Below are 13,286 nucleotides of genomic sequence, written 5' to 3'. Positions count from 1 at the left end.
TTATCGTCACGGACTGTTACATTGCAAGCGCATACAATTCAAAAAGATCTACAAGATTGGCTACAATCTAACTACATCCAGGGATAAATATGCCGTGCGCTTGAGGCATCTAGGCATCTACCGGTAGTTGTGGAGTCTATTTTCGGTGTCGGGCCCTTGTAAATGCCCGACCGGATGAGATCCGTCTCCCGTGATCCAAACAAGTTAAGATCTGCGATATTAGCAAGTCTATACGAAATATCCCGTAACATAACAGACCCGACTCTTACAGAATTGCAGATATATAATATAAACACCGGCCACGTCCAAGAATCATGTAGTTGAATAACCCAATGCTCAACAGTTATTCTCAATGGCGACTGATCTAGATCTCATTCTGGGCAAGTCCCAATATGCTCTATTTTGTGGAATCACATTTTTCTCCTTTTTCGTTTTGAAGTACTCCTTTTTTGACAACAGTGGAACGAAATACCCATACATCAACCCGAAAAAACCATTCGAGTTTTCCAACCAACGCGTCGTTCAAGACTTCATTGAGAATGCCAAGGAAATCCTCGTCAAAGGTCGATCACTGTACAAAGACACACCGTACAAGGCACATACAGATTTGGGAGATGTTCTGGTGATTCCGCCCGAGTTTATAGACGCTCTCAAGAGTGAACGTAAGCTGGACTTTACCGAAGTTGCCAAGGATGTAAGTATCGACTTGAGAGTAATAGCACATGCATGTGTGACTGACTATTATAGGATACTCATGGTTATATCCCTGGTTTTGAACCCATCGGGTCCCCATTCAATTTAGTTCCGCTTGTGAACAAATACTTGACAAGAGTATTGGCCAAACTGACGAAACCTCTTTGGGTTGAGGCTTCTTTGGGAGTGGACAATGTTCTTGGCAACTCGACAGGTACCTCCAACCTCAACAGTCTCTCGAAAGGGAAAATAAGAAAAGGCTAATACAGCATAGAATGGCATCCGATCAACCCTGGAGAAGATATAATGCGAATCGTTTCCCGCATGTCCTCAAGAATCTTCATGGGCGAAGAGCTCTGCGCGGATGATGACTGGCTAAAAATCTCAATTGAATACACCGTCCAACTCTTCCAGACCGCCGACGGTCTCCGTAGCTATCCTCGTTGGGCCAGACCCTACGTTCACTGGTTCTTACCATCCTGTCAAGGCGTACGAAGGAAGCTGCAAGAAGCTCGTGATCTACTCCAACCGTACATCGAGCGTCGAAACGCTGCTAAACAAGCGGCTATTGATGAGGGCCGACCATCACCTTTTGATGACTCAATCGAATGGTTCGAGAAGGAATATGAGGGCAAGTCGGACCCTGCGACTGAGCAGATTAGACTTTCTCTCGTGGCAATTCATACGACAACTGATCTGACTATGGAAACGATGTTCAACATTGCCATGCATCCTGAACTGCTTAAACCATTGAGGGAAGAAATTGTCACCGTGCTCAGTACTGAGGGACTGAAAAAGACATCGTTATATAACTTGAAGCTCATGGATAGTGTTATCAAGGAATCCCAAAGACTTAGACCTGCCGGCCTAGGTAAGTGACGTATTTTGCTCCTGCGAATATATCATGCACTGACAACCACATCAACAGGCTTGTTCAGAAGAAAGGCACTGGCGGATATAAAACTTCCCAACGGCGACGTCATCAAGAAAGGTACCAAGATAATCTGCGACACGGCTCATCAATGGAACTCCGAATACTACCCAGATGCCTCCAAATTCGACGGGTACCGCTTTTTGCGCATGCGCCAGACGCCCGGCCAAGATAAACATGCGCATCTAGTCAGCACCAGCCACGATCAATTGGGTTTCGGACATGGCATTCACGCTTGTCCTGGGCGCTTCTTCGCAGCTAACGAGATCAAGATTGCATTGTGTCATATGCTGCTAAAGTACGACTGGAAGATGCCTGAGGGCGTCGTGCCCAAGTCGAAAGTGCTTGGAACGACTCTTCTGGGGGATCGGGAGGCGAAGTTGATGGTTAAACGGCGGGAAGTGGAGATGGATATTGATGATATCGAGAGCAACGAGTAGAGAGTGATGGGACTGACTGAGAAGTGGTGCTTGAGTCTCAAATACTTTGTAACTCAAAAGTCTAAAGGATACCTACCTTAGTAGGTAAATTACCTAAGTTAGGTGCCTACGTTAGCTCACGATTTAGGTAATTTATTCACTTTATGACTGTGTAGTTGGTCAACTTGAACGATGGTCTTGTCGCTACTGATAATTATATTATAATTATACCAGCAGTGTTCGATAATATCGCACCACCACTACCACGAGCATCGCCACCACAACCAGCACCACCACAGTCACCATCAGCGATAGCCAGGTGTAGACCAGCAACCCAAACTCCCCATTCACCCTTATGGAAATTGTCCTCTCCCGCACCTCGAGACACACCCCGGTATCTGGGGAAGAACGCCCCGTCTCGACGGTTTCCGAAGCGTCTCTATCAAAGTACATAAAGGTTAGCTTAAATATCTTCAAATTGTAGTATTACTAGTCCAAAGGGAGATAAACTTACTCGTCCGTGGGGGTAGGGGCGTCCCCAGATCCCCGGGGTGTGGAGGTGGGAGGAGAGTAGGGAAGGGAGGATGAGGAGGGTTGGGCTGACTGGCCAGCCTGGCTGCCGCTAATGATGGCTGCGGTGGTGGTGGTTGTGGTTTGGGGGCGATGCCCGCTGGTGGTGGTGGTGGTGAAAGCGAGTGAAATTCTGCTCAAGTTAGTGTCTGTGATTCAGAGTGGACGATGTTTATGATTCAGAGTGGATGATGATTGTGATTCAGAGTAGACTTACAAGTCTTCCATTGTGATGATGTTTGGATGAAGAAGAAGAAGAAAAAGAAAACAAAACAAGATGGAGAAAGATTCGACTAAATACAAGATCAATTGATTCAATGGGAAAGCGCGCTCCTGTATTCTCAGGTCAATTGTTGGAAGTTGTTAACTACCTATCCTAGAAGGAAGTCCATTTTTTGTCACGTCTTGCGACTTCCCTCTTCACATCTCTACCATATCAAAGCTCTCTTCACTCTCTCTTCTGTTGTTGAGCTCCTGCTTCGGCCATGGCCACAGTCCTGGCAGGGGCTCGTCATCCAAGATAAAATTCATTCTATCTCGCGGCGGACCTGCCTCATAATAGTAGACCCTATTGTCAAACTCAATCGTGGCGGCAGCAGAGGCGTGATAAACTTGTTCCGCTGATAGATGCTCTACACGGAATTTCGGTACGTTATCAAGTCTTCTGAACTGCACTACCAGTTTGCCGGACCACTTGGAATGAACAAGGGTGTAATGACGATAGTAGACCCTTTGCCGACCTTCGGTGTTGTCGGTCCAGGTAATATAGTTCTCATGCACCTCCACATCATCCTGGGACACGTACAGTCCTTCCTTCATCAATCCGACAATGTCCGTAGTGACAATGTCAAGTGCGGCATCCCAGCCCCCGTTTAGGTCAGGCTTGAATCCCTCCTTCCCGATGTCATCGGTATTTGACGCGAAACTGAGGATGACGCGCCAAGATTTTGGGGGGTGGCCATTTCTGAATCCGTTTTCAAACAATTGGGAAGCTCTATTTGTAGGCGGACGGCTTTGGGAAGTAGCATTATTGGCAAGGGCAAGAGACTCGCCAGGTTCGCCTGATTCAGATTGAGATAAGCGAGAGTAGGACTGCTCCGTCGGCCATAAGCAGCTGGTAAGTGAATTGAAAGAGGGTGACATTGTTGAGGTTTTGGTGTTTGATGATAGTGAGGGAGCCAGAATTGAAACCCGTTGTTATTACGAAAAGTTAAGGAAATTATCTGTCCAAGATTGACAGGCTTTGATCCTTATATACTTAGGTAGGTGAGTTATTTTGTTTTTTATGATCTCTTAAGCTTTCGCCCAGGCCTTCTCAATTTCCTCAAGGTTTTCAACAAAGGTTAATCTGTCCGCGCAGACCAACTTATCAACAAATCTTCATATCTAATGTTCTCTCAAGACTAGTCTAGGTTTCCTAACCAAGGTGTGACTCAGTAGGTGAGTTATAGTTTAACTAGGAGGGTATTCTTTGACTTTATTCAGGTTCAGAATCAGACTTTTTTGGACAGTCAAAAACACCAACTTTATCAACAAATAACGCAACTTAAAACCTCGGATGTCAACTCTGATAATCTGTCTGAAGGTCCATAGTTGAATTTCCAGTGACTCCGTCTATTTACACGAGCAGTCTTTACTCAGACATAGACAGTCTTGGTAACAGTAGGCGTAGGTGCCTCGACAGTAACAGCAGAAGCACCAGCACAAGAGCAAGCGGTCAAATAGCGAGTTTCTCCTGAGCAAGCACTAGCATAAGTCGGAACAGACTTGGTGACGTATACAGTGCTATAACTTTACTTTAGCTTAGATGACCAATGGAGACCGTCGAATATTACTGACCTAGCTTCAGGGGTGGTGGTCACCTTGAGGTAAGCTTCACACTCAGCCTTATAAGAGGCAACGACGGCAGGGCCACGGAAACCAGGGACGACAGCACGAGCGCAGTTATCACCACACTGACCGGTGCGCTCCTGGAGTTCCCTAGGGATATTGACAGCCATGGCAGGGGCCAAGAGAGCGGCAATAATGGCGAACTTCATGGTAAAAGGGTTTGTAGTTTTCAAAAATAGATGGGTAAGAGTTGAGAGGAGTAATGTTTGATGCTTATTTCTAACCTGGATATGCCCAGTAACTCGACCAACTATTTATACCTGATCTAAGATTCAGCTGAGATTCAACTCTACTTGAGCAAACATCTCCCCCTGAACGATATGTTATCTAACCCCATAGTCAGTCTCAACGGCCGCCATAGATGGACACTAGGACCTAGAGTCTATCGCCATCTTCTCAGCCTTGCATGCTTTTCTTTACTAGCGCATGGTTGGATAACGGTCGAGCGAGATCTTGACGCCACAGACCCAATCGTCAAAGGGAATATCAGCTGTTAGCCTGTTAGCGACGCATCTAGATCCCTTAGAGGCAGAGGCACAAATTCATTTGGAGGATAGTATAACGGTCAAAGTGCGGAATTGGCATCTGTTTGTCAGAGCGCATGATGGATTTGGACATGAGCTTTGTTGTGGAGGTGGAAAGTAAGGGGAGACTAGTTGAAGTCATTCCGGATCTGGACTTTGGTCTTGTCGTCCGTAGCTGAGGTATTGAATGAGGCTAAACCATTGGGGGACGGTCTAAAAAGGCTAAGGTAAAGGTACACATGGGCGCAGCGTCAGGCACTCGAGCTGACGGGGTCAGCTGAATAAGGATGCACGGGGTATGGGCGGTGTCGGGGAACACAAGCTTCATGGTCTGTCGTAAGTCTAGAAGCATAAAATACTGGCATAATCTTAAGATAGGTAATTACCAGTGGAAAAGAACTTTCGCTCGTTGTAATAATAATCAGCCATTACCTAGGCAAAGCCACCTAAGAAGGCAATTTGCATCATGAAGTGTATGGAAGTTCCTCCTGCCTTTGCCTCTCTATAATGAGGCTAACCTCCTCTTGACATTAGCTTCTGATTGGTCAGAAAGTGAGATTCGGCGCGCTATTAGTTAATAGAAAGGTATAGACTACCTATGTAGCTAGGTACTAAAGAGAAAAGGCTGTACCTCGATGAATCAGCAAGAGGCCCAGAGGGAAGAAGAAGAAGAGGCCTAAAAGGAAGAAGAAGAGACATAGTAAGAAGACCTACTATGCCTAGGCCGGGACGTTGCCTGCGCCTAGGATGACGGAGTCAGCATCAAGGGTCTTGTACAGTTGGTAAATTACCTTTTCTGTAAGCCAGCATGGGCAGGTAATTTACCTAAGTACCCTTTGGACCTTTTAGTTACAAAGTATTTGAGAATCGAAAGCACCACTTCTGCTTTAGTCCCAGGTTTTCAACAAAGGTTAATTTGTCCGCGCAGACTAACTCATTAACAAATCTTTATATCTAAGGTTCTCTCAAGACTGGGTTTCCTAACTAAGGCGCGACTTATACGGCTTGAACTCTATAATGTCGATAATAAAGGAAGCTTCAGTTACGCTATACAGACAGCAGCAACTTCTTTCTCTTGCAACCTCGATCAATCGTCAAAGACATCAAGATAAACTACTAGTCAGTTAATCCCGGTATACCACTTTCGCAGGTCTTGTATAACGTAATGCCGGTCCTCAAGTCAAGACCTATTGGCGGCGGCCACTTTCCCGATCTGCACGCCAGGACCATCAAGACATTTCATTGTTTCGAAGATGCATGCTTTGCCATGAAGAGAAAGAAGCTTCCCAAGAACAGGGAAACACCCGCAAAGATCTGTGCACCCAGATAATGCCCTCCATAATGTCTAATAATAATTCCAGCAATCGGGGGCCCAGTGAGAGTCGCGATACTATTAGTTGTGCATATCATGCCCATTCGGACGCCCTGCTTTCGTACATCGGTCGTCAAGTCCGACAAGGCTGGTGGATACAGGCTCATACACGCACCAGCAAGGAGGCCGTAGACACTAGCCCAAGCATACAGTCCTCCCACCGTGGACACCCCGGGCCATGAAAAGAGGCAGACAGCAGAGACGAACGAAGCGGGTATAATGCATGTAATGCTTCCAAAGTGATGCGCAATGGCGTTGGGAAGCGATCGCCCAATGATTCCCACACCGTTGACGACAAGTAAAAGATTTAGCGCGTCCGAGTATGCCAGGGGCTTGTCCAATTGCGAAGTTGCAAAGGATGCCATGTAATAGAAAGGAAAGAATGTACCCCAGAATACCTGGTCGAGTTAGCAGGTGTCCATTTGTTTTGACCTGGACTGATGAACTTACAAGGAAGATGCCAATTGCGAAAAACAGGTACCCCTTTTCCTTGAAGGACGCAATGTCGACCCAAGGACCAGCCTTTCTTGGTGGTAATCTCGGGCGGAGGAGTAAATTCGCCATGATGAGGGTTACCAGCTGCACCAAGCCTATCGCCCTTACCGTCCAAGCAAACCCGATTCTACCGAGGAGCTGCCTCGCCATTGAAGGGAAAATGAGCCCGCCTACGGGACTTCCTGTCGAGACAATGCCAAAAGCTAACGCCCGTCGTCTCTTAAAATAAGTCGAAACAACAGCCAGACTGGGAGTAAACATGAGGCCGTTGCCCAAGCCAGTGCACAGTCCTTGTGCAAGGAGTAGTTGCCAGAAGGTATGGCTGAGGGAAGTCATGAAGACGCCGAGGAGGGTCAGGACTGAACCAGCAGCAAAGGTAGCGCGAAAGTATCCGGCATCAGTCAAACGACCGGCAAAGGTACCAATAAAGAACAAGGCGGCGATCTGAACGGAGCCGATCCAGATGATTTGGCTTGCGGGATTGGGAAGATGGTTTGTATAGTAGGTCTGAAAGACGCCAAAGGAGCTATTGTATCCCCTACAGTTGGTCAGTATCACTCATCTGATAGTCAATTGCAGACTGATGATTCGTACCATGAGTTTAGCATCATGATATGACCAGCAATGGCTAGACTGTCAGCTCTATTGTACCTGTAAGTGTCCAAGAAGCGCTTACCTGACGACCATGCCCAGAATCCACCATCTGGAGGAGGTCCAGGATCTTTGTCGGCGACTGAAGTACGACTCAATACACGATCCAAAGCTGAGCGAGTACCTGGTGGTTGCTGTCTCTCCTTTTCTGTTTCAATTTGACAAATGTCATAGTCTTGCTCAATCCTCATATCAGGGTCTTCTTCTGCATTGAACTGACTAGGCTCATCGTCGGAGCTACTTGAATCGTCTCCCTTCTCAATCTCCCTCTCAGGAGATTTGGGAACTTGATCACTTGTGGAGGCCATTCTCGATAAAGCGATGGGGGATGATTATACGGGTGACTATTATATGGCGATGAACAAATTAACGAGTGTTATAAGATGGCAATTGAACCTCAACCAAACATGGCCACTAAACCCCTATACAGAATCGTCCAAACAAGAAGAAAGAAAAAACATCGGCCGTCTTACTCAATTTAAGAAGTTTTCTTTTCGATGGGACTGCTAGAAAGGAGCCACTCACTAATTAGCGAAGCGGAGCTTCTGTGGTTTGGCGAGCGGAGCATTTCTTGTTAAACAATCCTCCAACAAACACCAAGAAATAATTCACATCATCGACTCCCTCGGTCGCAATGACATCGCCGAAACATTGCAGCGAATATTCTTCAGGTAGTTAATCAAGAGCCGAATGCGCGTCTTGCAGCGAGTGTCATGGTCCTGCCGATGTAAAATGCTCCCTCGATTCTCTGCTCTCAGAAACCAGGAAAGGCCCGATTATCGGGCGAATACCCCATATCTACGTTTCAAATCCGTCGCTACTTTAGTAGCTAGAAAGCACCTACTCTACTCAACGCAGAAGTATACTGGAAGACTGTGGGCCAGTCAAGATGAATGCGAAAACACGGGAATTAAGTGCATTGAACCAATCTGAGGAGGACCAGTCTGAGGTGAATCAACCCTCATCGAAGCCATCATTGGCGCGAACAACAGTTACAGCTCATGTCAAAGAGAATCTCTATGTTGCTATGAAGCATCGGCTGCCTCGCCGCCATATATTGTCAATAACAAAATGAGCATGCCGTGAGTCTATCATCTGATGGATCATCACTTTCACTTACACTGACTGGTGATTCTGCCATCGAGTCCCCACTCGGGCCAATTGGTCTAACTACCTAGTCATCTACATACAGATGAAGATACTCCAATTAACTGGCGCCACTACGGCTGATCACATGTACAAGAATTGTGGTCTCGAAACTGTTCAATTTGGTCGACTTTACTATCTCTTCGAGGAGAAAACTATCATTACCTATGCCAAGTTATCGACGCAGAATCTCGTCCTTGCGCTTCTGGAGCAAAGAGTAATATTCCTGGATGGAAGTATTACTCGTAGGGACTCTGTCACCCTCAAAGTTACCCTTTCCATGCCCATTGAAGTGCACCTTCCAAGCTGAAACACAGTTAGCACATGGAGTCATCCCGGGTTGTCAAGAAACTTACTGCTGGCATCAAATCCAAGGTACGACCAGCTGTCGTTGAGATAGGCCTTTTCGGTGCCAACACGAATTGTCTTGACCAGTCCCATCTGGCCAGGCGCCGGTCGAAGTTCTTTAAGATCTGCAACAAGCTTGATCAGACCGGTGACGAAAGCGAGGGCGACGTCCTTTGCAAAACACTCGTGTTGACCGTAGCTGAAAGCCGATACATCTTGGACCTTGCGCTGGGCGTTAAATTTGTCGGCATCTTGAACCTCCTTGGGGTTTCGTCCGGCTTCGCCCTGTGTGATCGTTAGAAACCTGATGTTGAGATAATGGCTTGTAATTACTTACAAGCATGAGAACAACGGCTGTTCCAGGTGCGACAGATTGGCCATCAACTTCGCCAGGTGTCTTGGCGACACGAACGTTGCGCTGAGAACTTGTCAAGCGCTGAGCTTCAGCAACATAGGCGTGAAGTGTCGCATCGTCACCCTTTTGGGCAATGGCCTGGACTTCAGCCCAGATGGACGCATTCTCGGGGCGCAGGAAGAAGGCCAAAACCTCGTAGAACTGTACACTTGGTCAACGCGACACTCTACCCTTTCACAAGCAGACTTACGGTCGTAACAGGAACACCGATCCCTCCAAATGCGGTTAGCCAGAGGTTGTCAGTAACATGGTCGATCGAGTTGCCCTGTGCAAGGAGCTCCTCGACAAGCTTGAGACCACAGGAGCGTAGCGAATCCTTCTTGAGATACGACTTGGCGCCAATTCTGTTAGAAACGGCAGAAATCAGGCCGATACCTCGAGGACGTGCCACCTCGACCTCGGAAACGAGTTTCTTGGTCGACTCGTATATCTTCTTAACACCTTCTTGGGCACGACGTCGGCGGTTCCACGCCTGCCCTGGATCGTTGTTGTTGACTCCCCAGATGCGAATGTCAAGGAGGCTGCGGTACAGCTCTGCAGCGCCAAGTTCTCCGTCAGGGTTCTCATCTGTGCGCATATCGAAATAGAACATGTCTGAGAGAAGTTGCGCGTTGAGGGGAATCGCGACGTCGCGGATGATGTCAATCTGGTCCAGACCCTTCTTGAAAGTGAAGGACTCCTTCTTAATAAGCTTGCCACCCTCACGCTCGATAAAAGCGTGTACGGCTTCGTGAAGATTAGGAACCTTCTTAATCGCCTTTGTCCAGTCGGCGCGATGCTGGTAGTTCTTGGCCTCATCGCCCGCAAGCATGAACCAACCATATTCCTTCTTGCCAGGGAATAGGTCGTTCAATGGCTTGAGCCAAGGCACGACGTACTGCTTGGTGTTGCTGAGGACCTTCTTGATGGTCTCGTTGGACACTGTCACAGCGACCTTGGCTGGTGGCTTTGGATCATCTGTTGTATACTGGTCAAAAGTGCCAATCTCCTTGGCAATCTTCTCATTGGCGCTCTTGGTGTACATGGGCTGCATGACTGAGACGGAGTTGTACGGGAACCAGTTAGGGACACCGCGCTGGATGAGCTTGTACAGCATTGAACCACCGAGGGTCTTGTAGTCCTGCTGGACTTCGTTGTAACCCCAAGCAGTGAGGTTAGATACCGTGTAATCAATCGTGTTGAACCTGTCCGAGCGCACAAGCGTGACTGCATCAGAGAGGACAGCTCGGCCGACCGAGTAGGTCGGCATGATACCAGATCCTGGGTTGCGCTGGGGCTTGATGTCCTCGACCATGAGGCCAGGGTAGAGCTCAACCATGTCAGGATCAGTGTACAGCTTCTCGAGAATGTTTGCAATCTCGGGATCAGAGTTTATGTCGCTGAAGTTGTCGTAGCGCTTGAGGCCGAAGAATTCACGGAACTCGTTCAGAGAGGCACATTGCCACTTGCGGCCTTGGATAATACCAAGTACTTCAACGACCTTGAGAGCCTTGGGGACCATGCGAGCTCCAAAGCAGCCAGCAGGGTCTTCCATTGCTGTCTTGAGAATGTTGACGAGGTCTTCGTCTTTGAAGGTACCATCGGCTTGACGCTCAAGGCCGTCAAAGGTTCGGACACTAGGGTCCTTAGGAGTGTTGGCCTCAAAGGTCAGAAGAGCTTGACCAAGTTCAGTCCAGCTAACATCCTGAAGGTCCTCTGCCTTGCGGCCGGGGAAGAGCTTGAGGAAGAAGCCGTTGATCCAGCGCTCATCTCTCTTGGAGATGCAAGAGTGGAAGCGGTAGAGAAGGTTGAACTCAACGCTGACCTGGTTACCAACACCGCGAGGAACTCCTTCGCCATCGAATTGCTTATCAATAGCAACACGAGGGTCCAAAGTCCAGTCACTGGCGGAGTGGTGTGTGTTGGTGATGGCTCGAAGATAGTCATGAAGGCAGATGTTGATGTACAAACCACCTGTGATGAGCCGAGCCACGTTGAAGAGATCGTGGTCCTGTTTGGCAATTGCTTTGGCCTTGTCTTCTTCAGTAGCGTTGGGGGGTGTAGACAGCGAGAAACGCCCGTTCTCGTTGATCTTGAGCAAGATGTCTGCAACATAGTTGTGGAAACGGCTGTAAAGTACGAGCATCACGTTGACACCAGCAGGCTGGCCCAGAAGACGCTTCTCATGGAAGGTATCGGGCTTGAGCTTACCCTCCTTCATGGTACGAATCTCGAGCTGATCTTTGAGAGAAGATCCGTACAGAGGGGCAAGGTCAAGGTATGATGATGTGTCGGACTTGTTCATGTCTGTGCGGTTTGTGCGGAAGATGTCATGAATGATGATGGCAGCATGATAGAACAGCATGGACGAGATACCAGCCGGGTTTTCCTTGAAGGAGCCTTCATCACGAGCCATGAGAAGATCAAAGAGCAAGCCAGGATCGGGCTTGACGCCGTGGAGGCGCTTCTCAGTCTTGACCGACTTGGCATAGGGAGTACCAGCTTTGCCCAAGTTTGGCTCAAGGATGTTGTTAAAGCTCCCATCAGGCATACGGTACTGATGGAGACCATCAGGTGCTTGAGGGACCTGTTCTCTGAGTGTAACATTGGTGCCTGGTACTTGAAACTCAATTGTGTCGTATTGTTCGCCGTGGCTCTTGTGGTCTGACTCTGCGCCGGCAACTTCATACTTGACGTCGCCGCCAACGTAGCTCAATGGAGGGTGTTGAAGGTTGCCCCAGAGAGTATCGATGAGCTTGTTTGTAAGGGCAGTTCGAGCCTTGGAGGACCGAGGTAAGGCAGTAAGGATACCGATGAGGAGCTCAGTTGTGCTAACTCTGTTAGTTACAGTAATTGGGTTCGACGGACGATAACTTACCCCTTCTTATCATTAAGAGGCTGTCCCTTTTGAAGAAGCTGCTTGACAAGAGCCAAGAGATCAGCAGGACTAGCTTGGCTTCGAACGCCAGCAAAATCCTTCATCAGATCCGCAACGAGCTTCTCAGGATTGTCGAGAAGACTTGAAGGGTCTTCCTTGGAGGTGTCCTTGTAGGACTCTCCGGCCTGATACTTTTCGTTGAACGACATGATGAAGATCCAAACCCTTACTGAATTCTGAGAGAGAAGATCTAAGAAAGTGAAGAAGGGCTTCCTGACTTCTCATCAACAACATGCCCTTCCAGTCTTTATAGACGATTCATGATTAGCCGGTCTCTGTTGCGAGCGGTAACTACGCCATGCACAGACATATTCGAGTCCCCTCATTGAGGCCTCGAAGTCAGTGGCGTATGTTGAGCAATGTCTGTTTGTGGAACAGGACTTGATGTGCATATCGGTCATCTCTCTACCAATGCCATTGCTCATTAGGAGGAGCTATCAGCTGATCCGCAATGAAAGAAAGAACAACATCAAGAGCCGGAGTACGATATTGTGACTTGATTCGTCCGCAAGCTGATCTATGGGAAGCAAGCGGCGACAAGAGGGGTTGAGAACATGATGTCTTACTCGTAATACCTCGAGACGGGATGCAATGGGATGCAAGATCTATCTACGTGGGCAACTGTAGCGTTGCCGCTTTGGCGGTGACAGTCACAATGGCATGTGAGATTGCAGATGAGAGTTCAGCTATGCAGATGTTTTCTCAGCCTGGAAACCCGTTCAGGTGCGTGAGAACTTTTGAGTTTTGATGTTGGGACAGTACTAATCTCGACAAGGTCATATTCCCTGTATGTATGTATCGGAATGGAGCCCCGAGCCAACCCCAGGCACATCACATCACATTCCGACTTTAGTATGCAGATCAAGGCCTGTCAGCCAACTCTAGCTGTTACTCTTTAGCAACTGGCAATGGCCA

At 48.1% G+C, this 13,286-nt stretch overlaps 7 protein-coding genes across 7 annotated transcripts; 2 read left to right on the top strand and 5 right to left on the bottom strand.

Moving 5' to 3' along the window:
* Positions 1-352: 352 nt before the first annotated feature.
* FPOAC1_002801 (uncharacterized protein) lies at positions 353-2,064 on the top strand (the record flags this gene model as incomplete). The annotated part of the gene is made up of 4 exons (XM_044847376.1): positions 353-694; positions 748-907; positions 968-1,564; positions 1,622-2,064. The coding sequence occupies 4 exons, from the start codon at positions 353-355 to the stop codon at positions 2,062-2,064; spliced, it is 1,542 nt and encodes a 513-aa protein (XP_044713292.1).
* A 136-nt stretch (positions 2,065-2,200) lies between these two features.
* On the bottom strand, positions 2,201-2,841 carry FPOAC1_002800 (uncharacterized protein; the record flags this gene model as incomplete). The annotated part of the gene is made up of 4 exons (XM_044847375.1): positions 2,201-2,211; positions 2,275-2,480; positions 2,558-2,746; positions 2,831-2,841. 4 exons carry the CDS (start codon positions 2,839-2,841, stop codon positions 2,201-2,203), a joined length of 417 nt encoding a protein of 138 aa, XP_044713291.1.
* Positions 2,842-3,033: 192 nt separating this feature from the next.
* FPOAC1_002799 (uncharacterized protein) lies at positions 3,034-3,756 on the bottom strand (the record flags this gene model as incomplete). The annotated part of the gene is made up of 1 exon (XM_044847374.1): positions 3,034-3,756. One exon carries the CDS (start codon positions 3,754-3,756, stop codon positions 3,034-3,036), a length of 723 nt encoding a protein of 240 aa, XP_044713290.1.
* Positions 3,757-4,250: 494 nt separating this feature from the next.
* Positions 4,251-4,652, bottom strand: FPOAC1_002798 (uncharacterized protein; the record flags this gene model as incomplete). Its single annotated transcript, XM_044847373.1, has 2 exons — positions 4,251-4,398; positions 4,453-4,652. The coding sequence occupies 2 exons, from the start codon at positions 4,650-4,652 to the stop codon at positions 4,251-4,253; spliced, it is 348 nt and encodes a 115-aa protein (XP_044713289.1).
* A 1,614-nt stretch (positions 4,653-6,266) lies between these two features.
* Positions 6,267-7,853, bottom strand: FPOAC1_002797 (uncharacterized protein; the record flags this gene model as incomplete). The annotated part of the gene is made up of 4 exons (XM_044847372.1): positions 6,267-6,797; positions 6,850-7,432; positions 7,489-7,522; positions 7,571-7,853. 4 exons carry the CDS (start codon positions 7,851-7,853, stop codon positions 6,267-6,269), a joined length of 1,431 nt encoding a protein of 476 aa, XP_044713288.1.
* A 1,013-nt stretch (positions 7,854-8,866) lies between these two features.
* On the bottom strand, positions 8,867-12,520 carry FPOAC1_002796 (uncharacterized protein; the record flags this gene model as incomplete). The annotated part of the gene is made up of 5 exons (XM_044847371.1): positions 8,867-8,997; positions 9,048-9,324; positions 9,377-9,595; positions 9,645-12,264; positions 12,312-12,520. The coding sequence occupies 5 exons, from the start codon at positions 12,518-12,520 to the stop codon at positions 8,867-8,869; spliced, it is 3,456 nt and encodes a 1,151-aa protein (XP_044713287.1).
* A 437-nt stretch (positions 12,521-12,957) lies between these two features.
* FPOAC1_002795 (uncharacterized protein) lies at positions 12,958-13,270 on the top strand (the record flags this gene model as incomplete). The annotated part of the gene is made up of 2 exons (XM_044847370.1): positions 12,958-13,094; positions 13,147-13,270. 2 exons carry the CDS (start codon positions 12,958-12,960, stop codon positions 13,268-13,270), a joined length of 261 nt encoding a protein of 86 aa, XP_044713286.1.
* Positions 13,271-13,286: the final 16 nt, after the last annotated feature.

This window comes from Fusarium poae, chromosome 1 (genome assembly GCF_019609905.1).
Source record: "Fusarium poae strain DAOMC 252244 chromosome 1, whole genome shotgun sequence".
In the NCBI taxonomy this organism is placed as follows: domain Eukaryota; kingdom Fungi; phylum Ascomycota; class Sordariomycetes; order Hypocreales; family Nectriaceae; genus Fusarium; species Fusarium poae.
The sequence above is the reverse complement of the archived record's forward strand: the minus strand, read 5'-3'. Positions and strand labels throughout refer to the sequence as shown.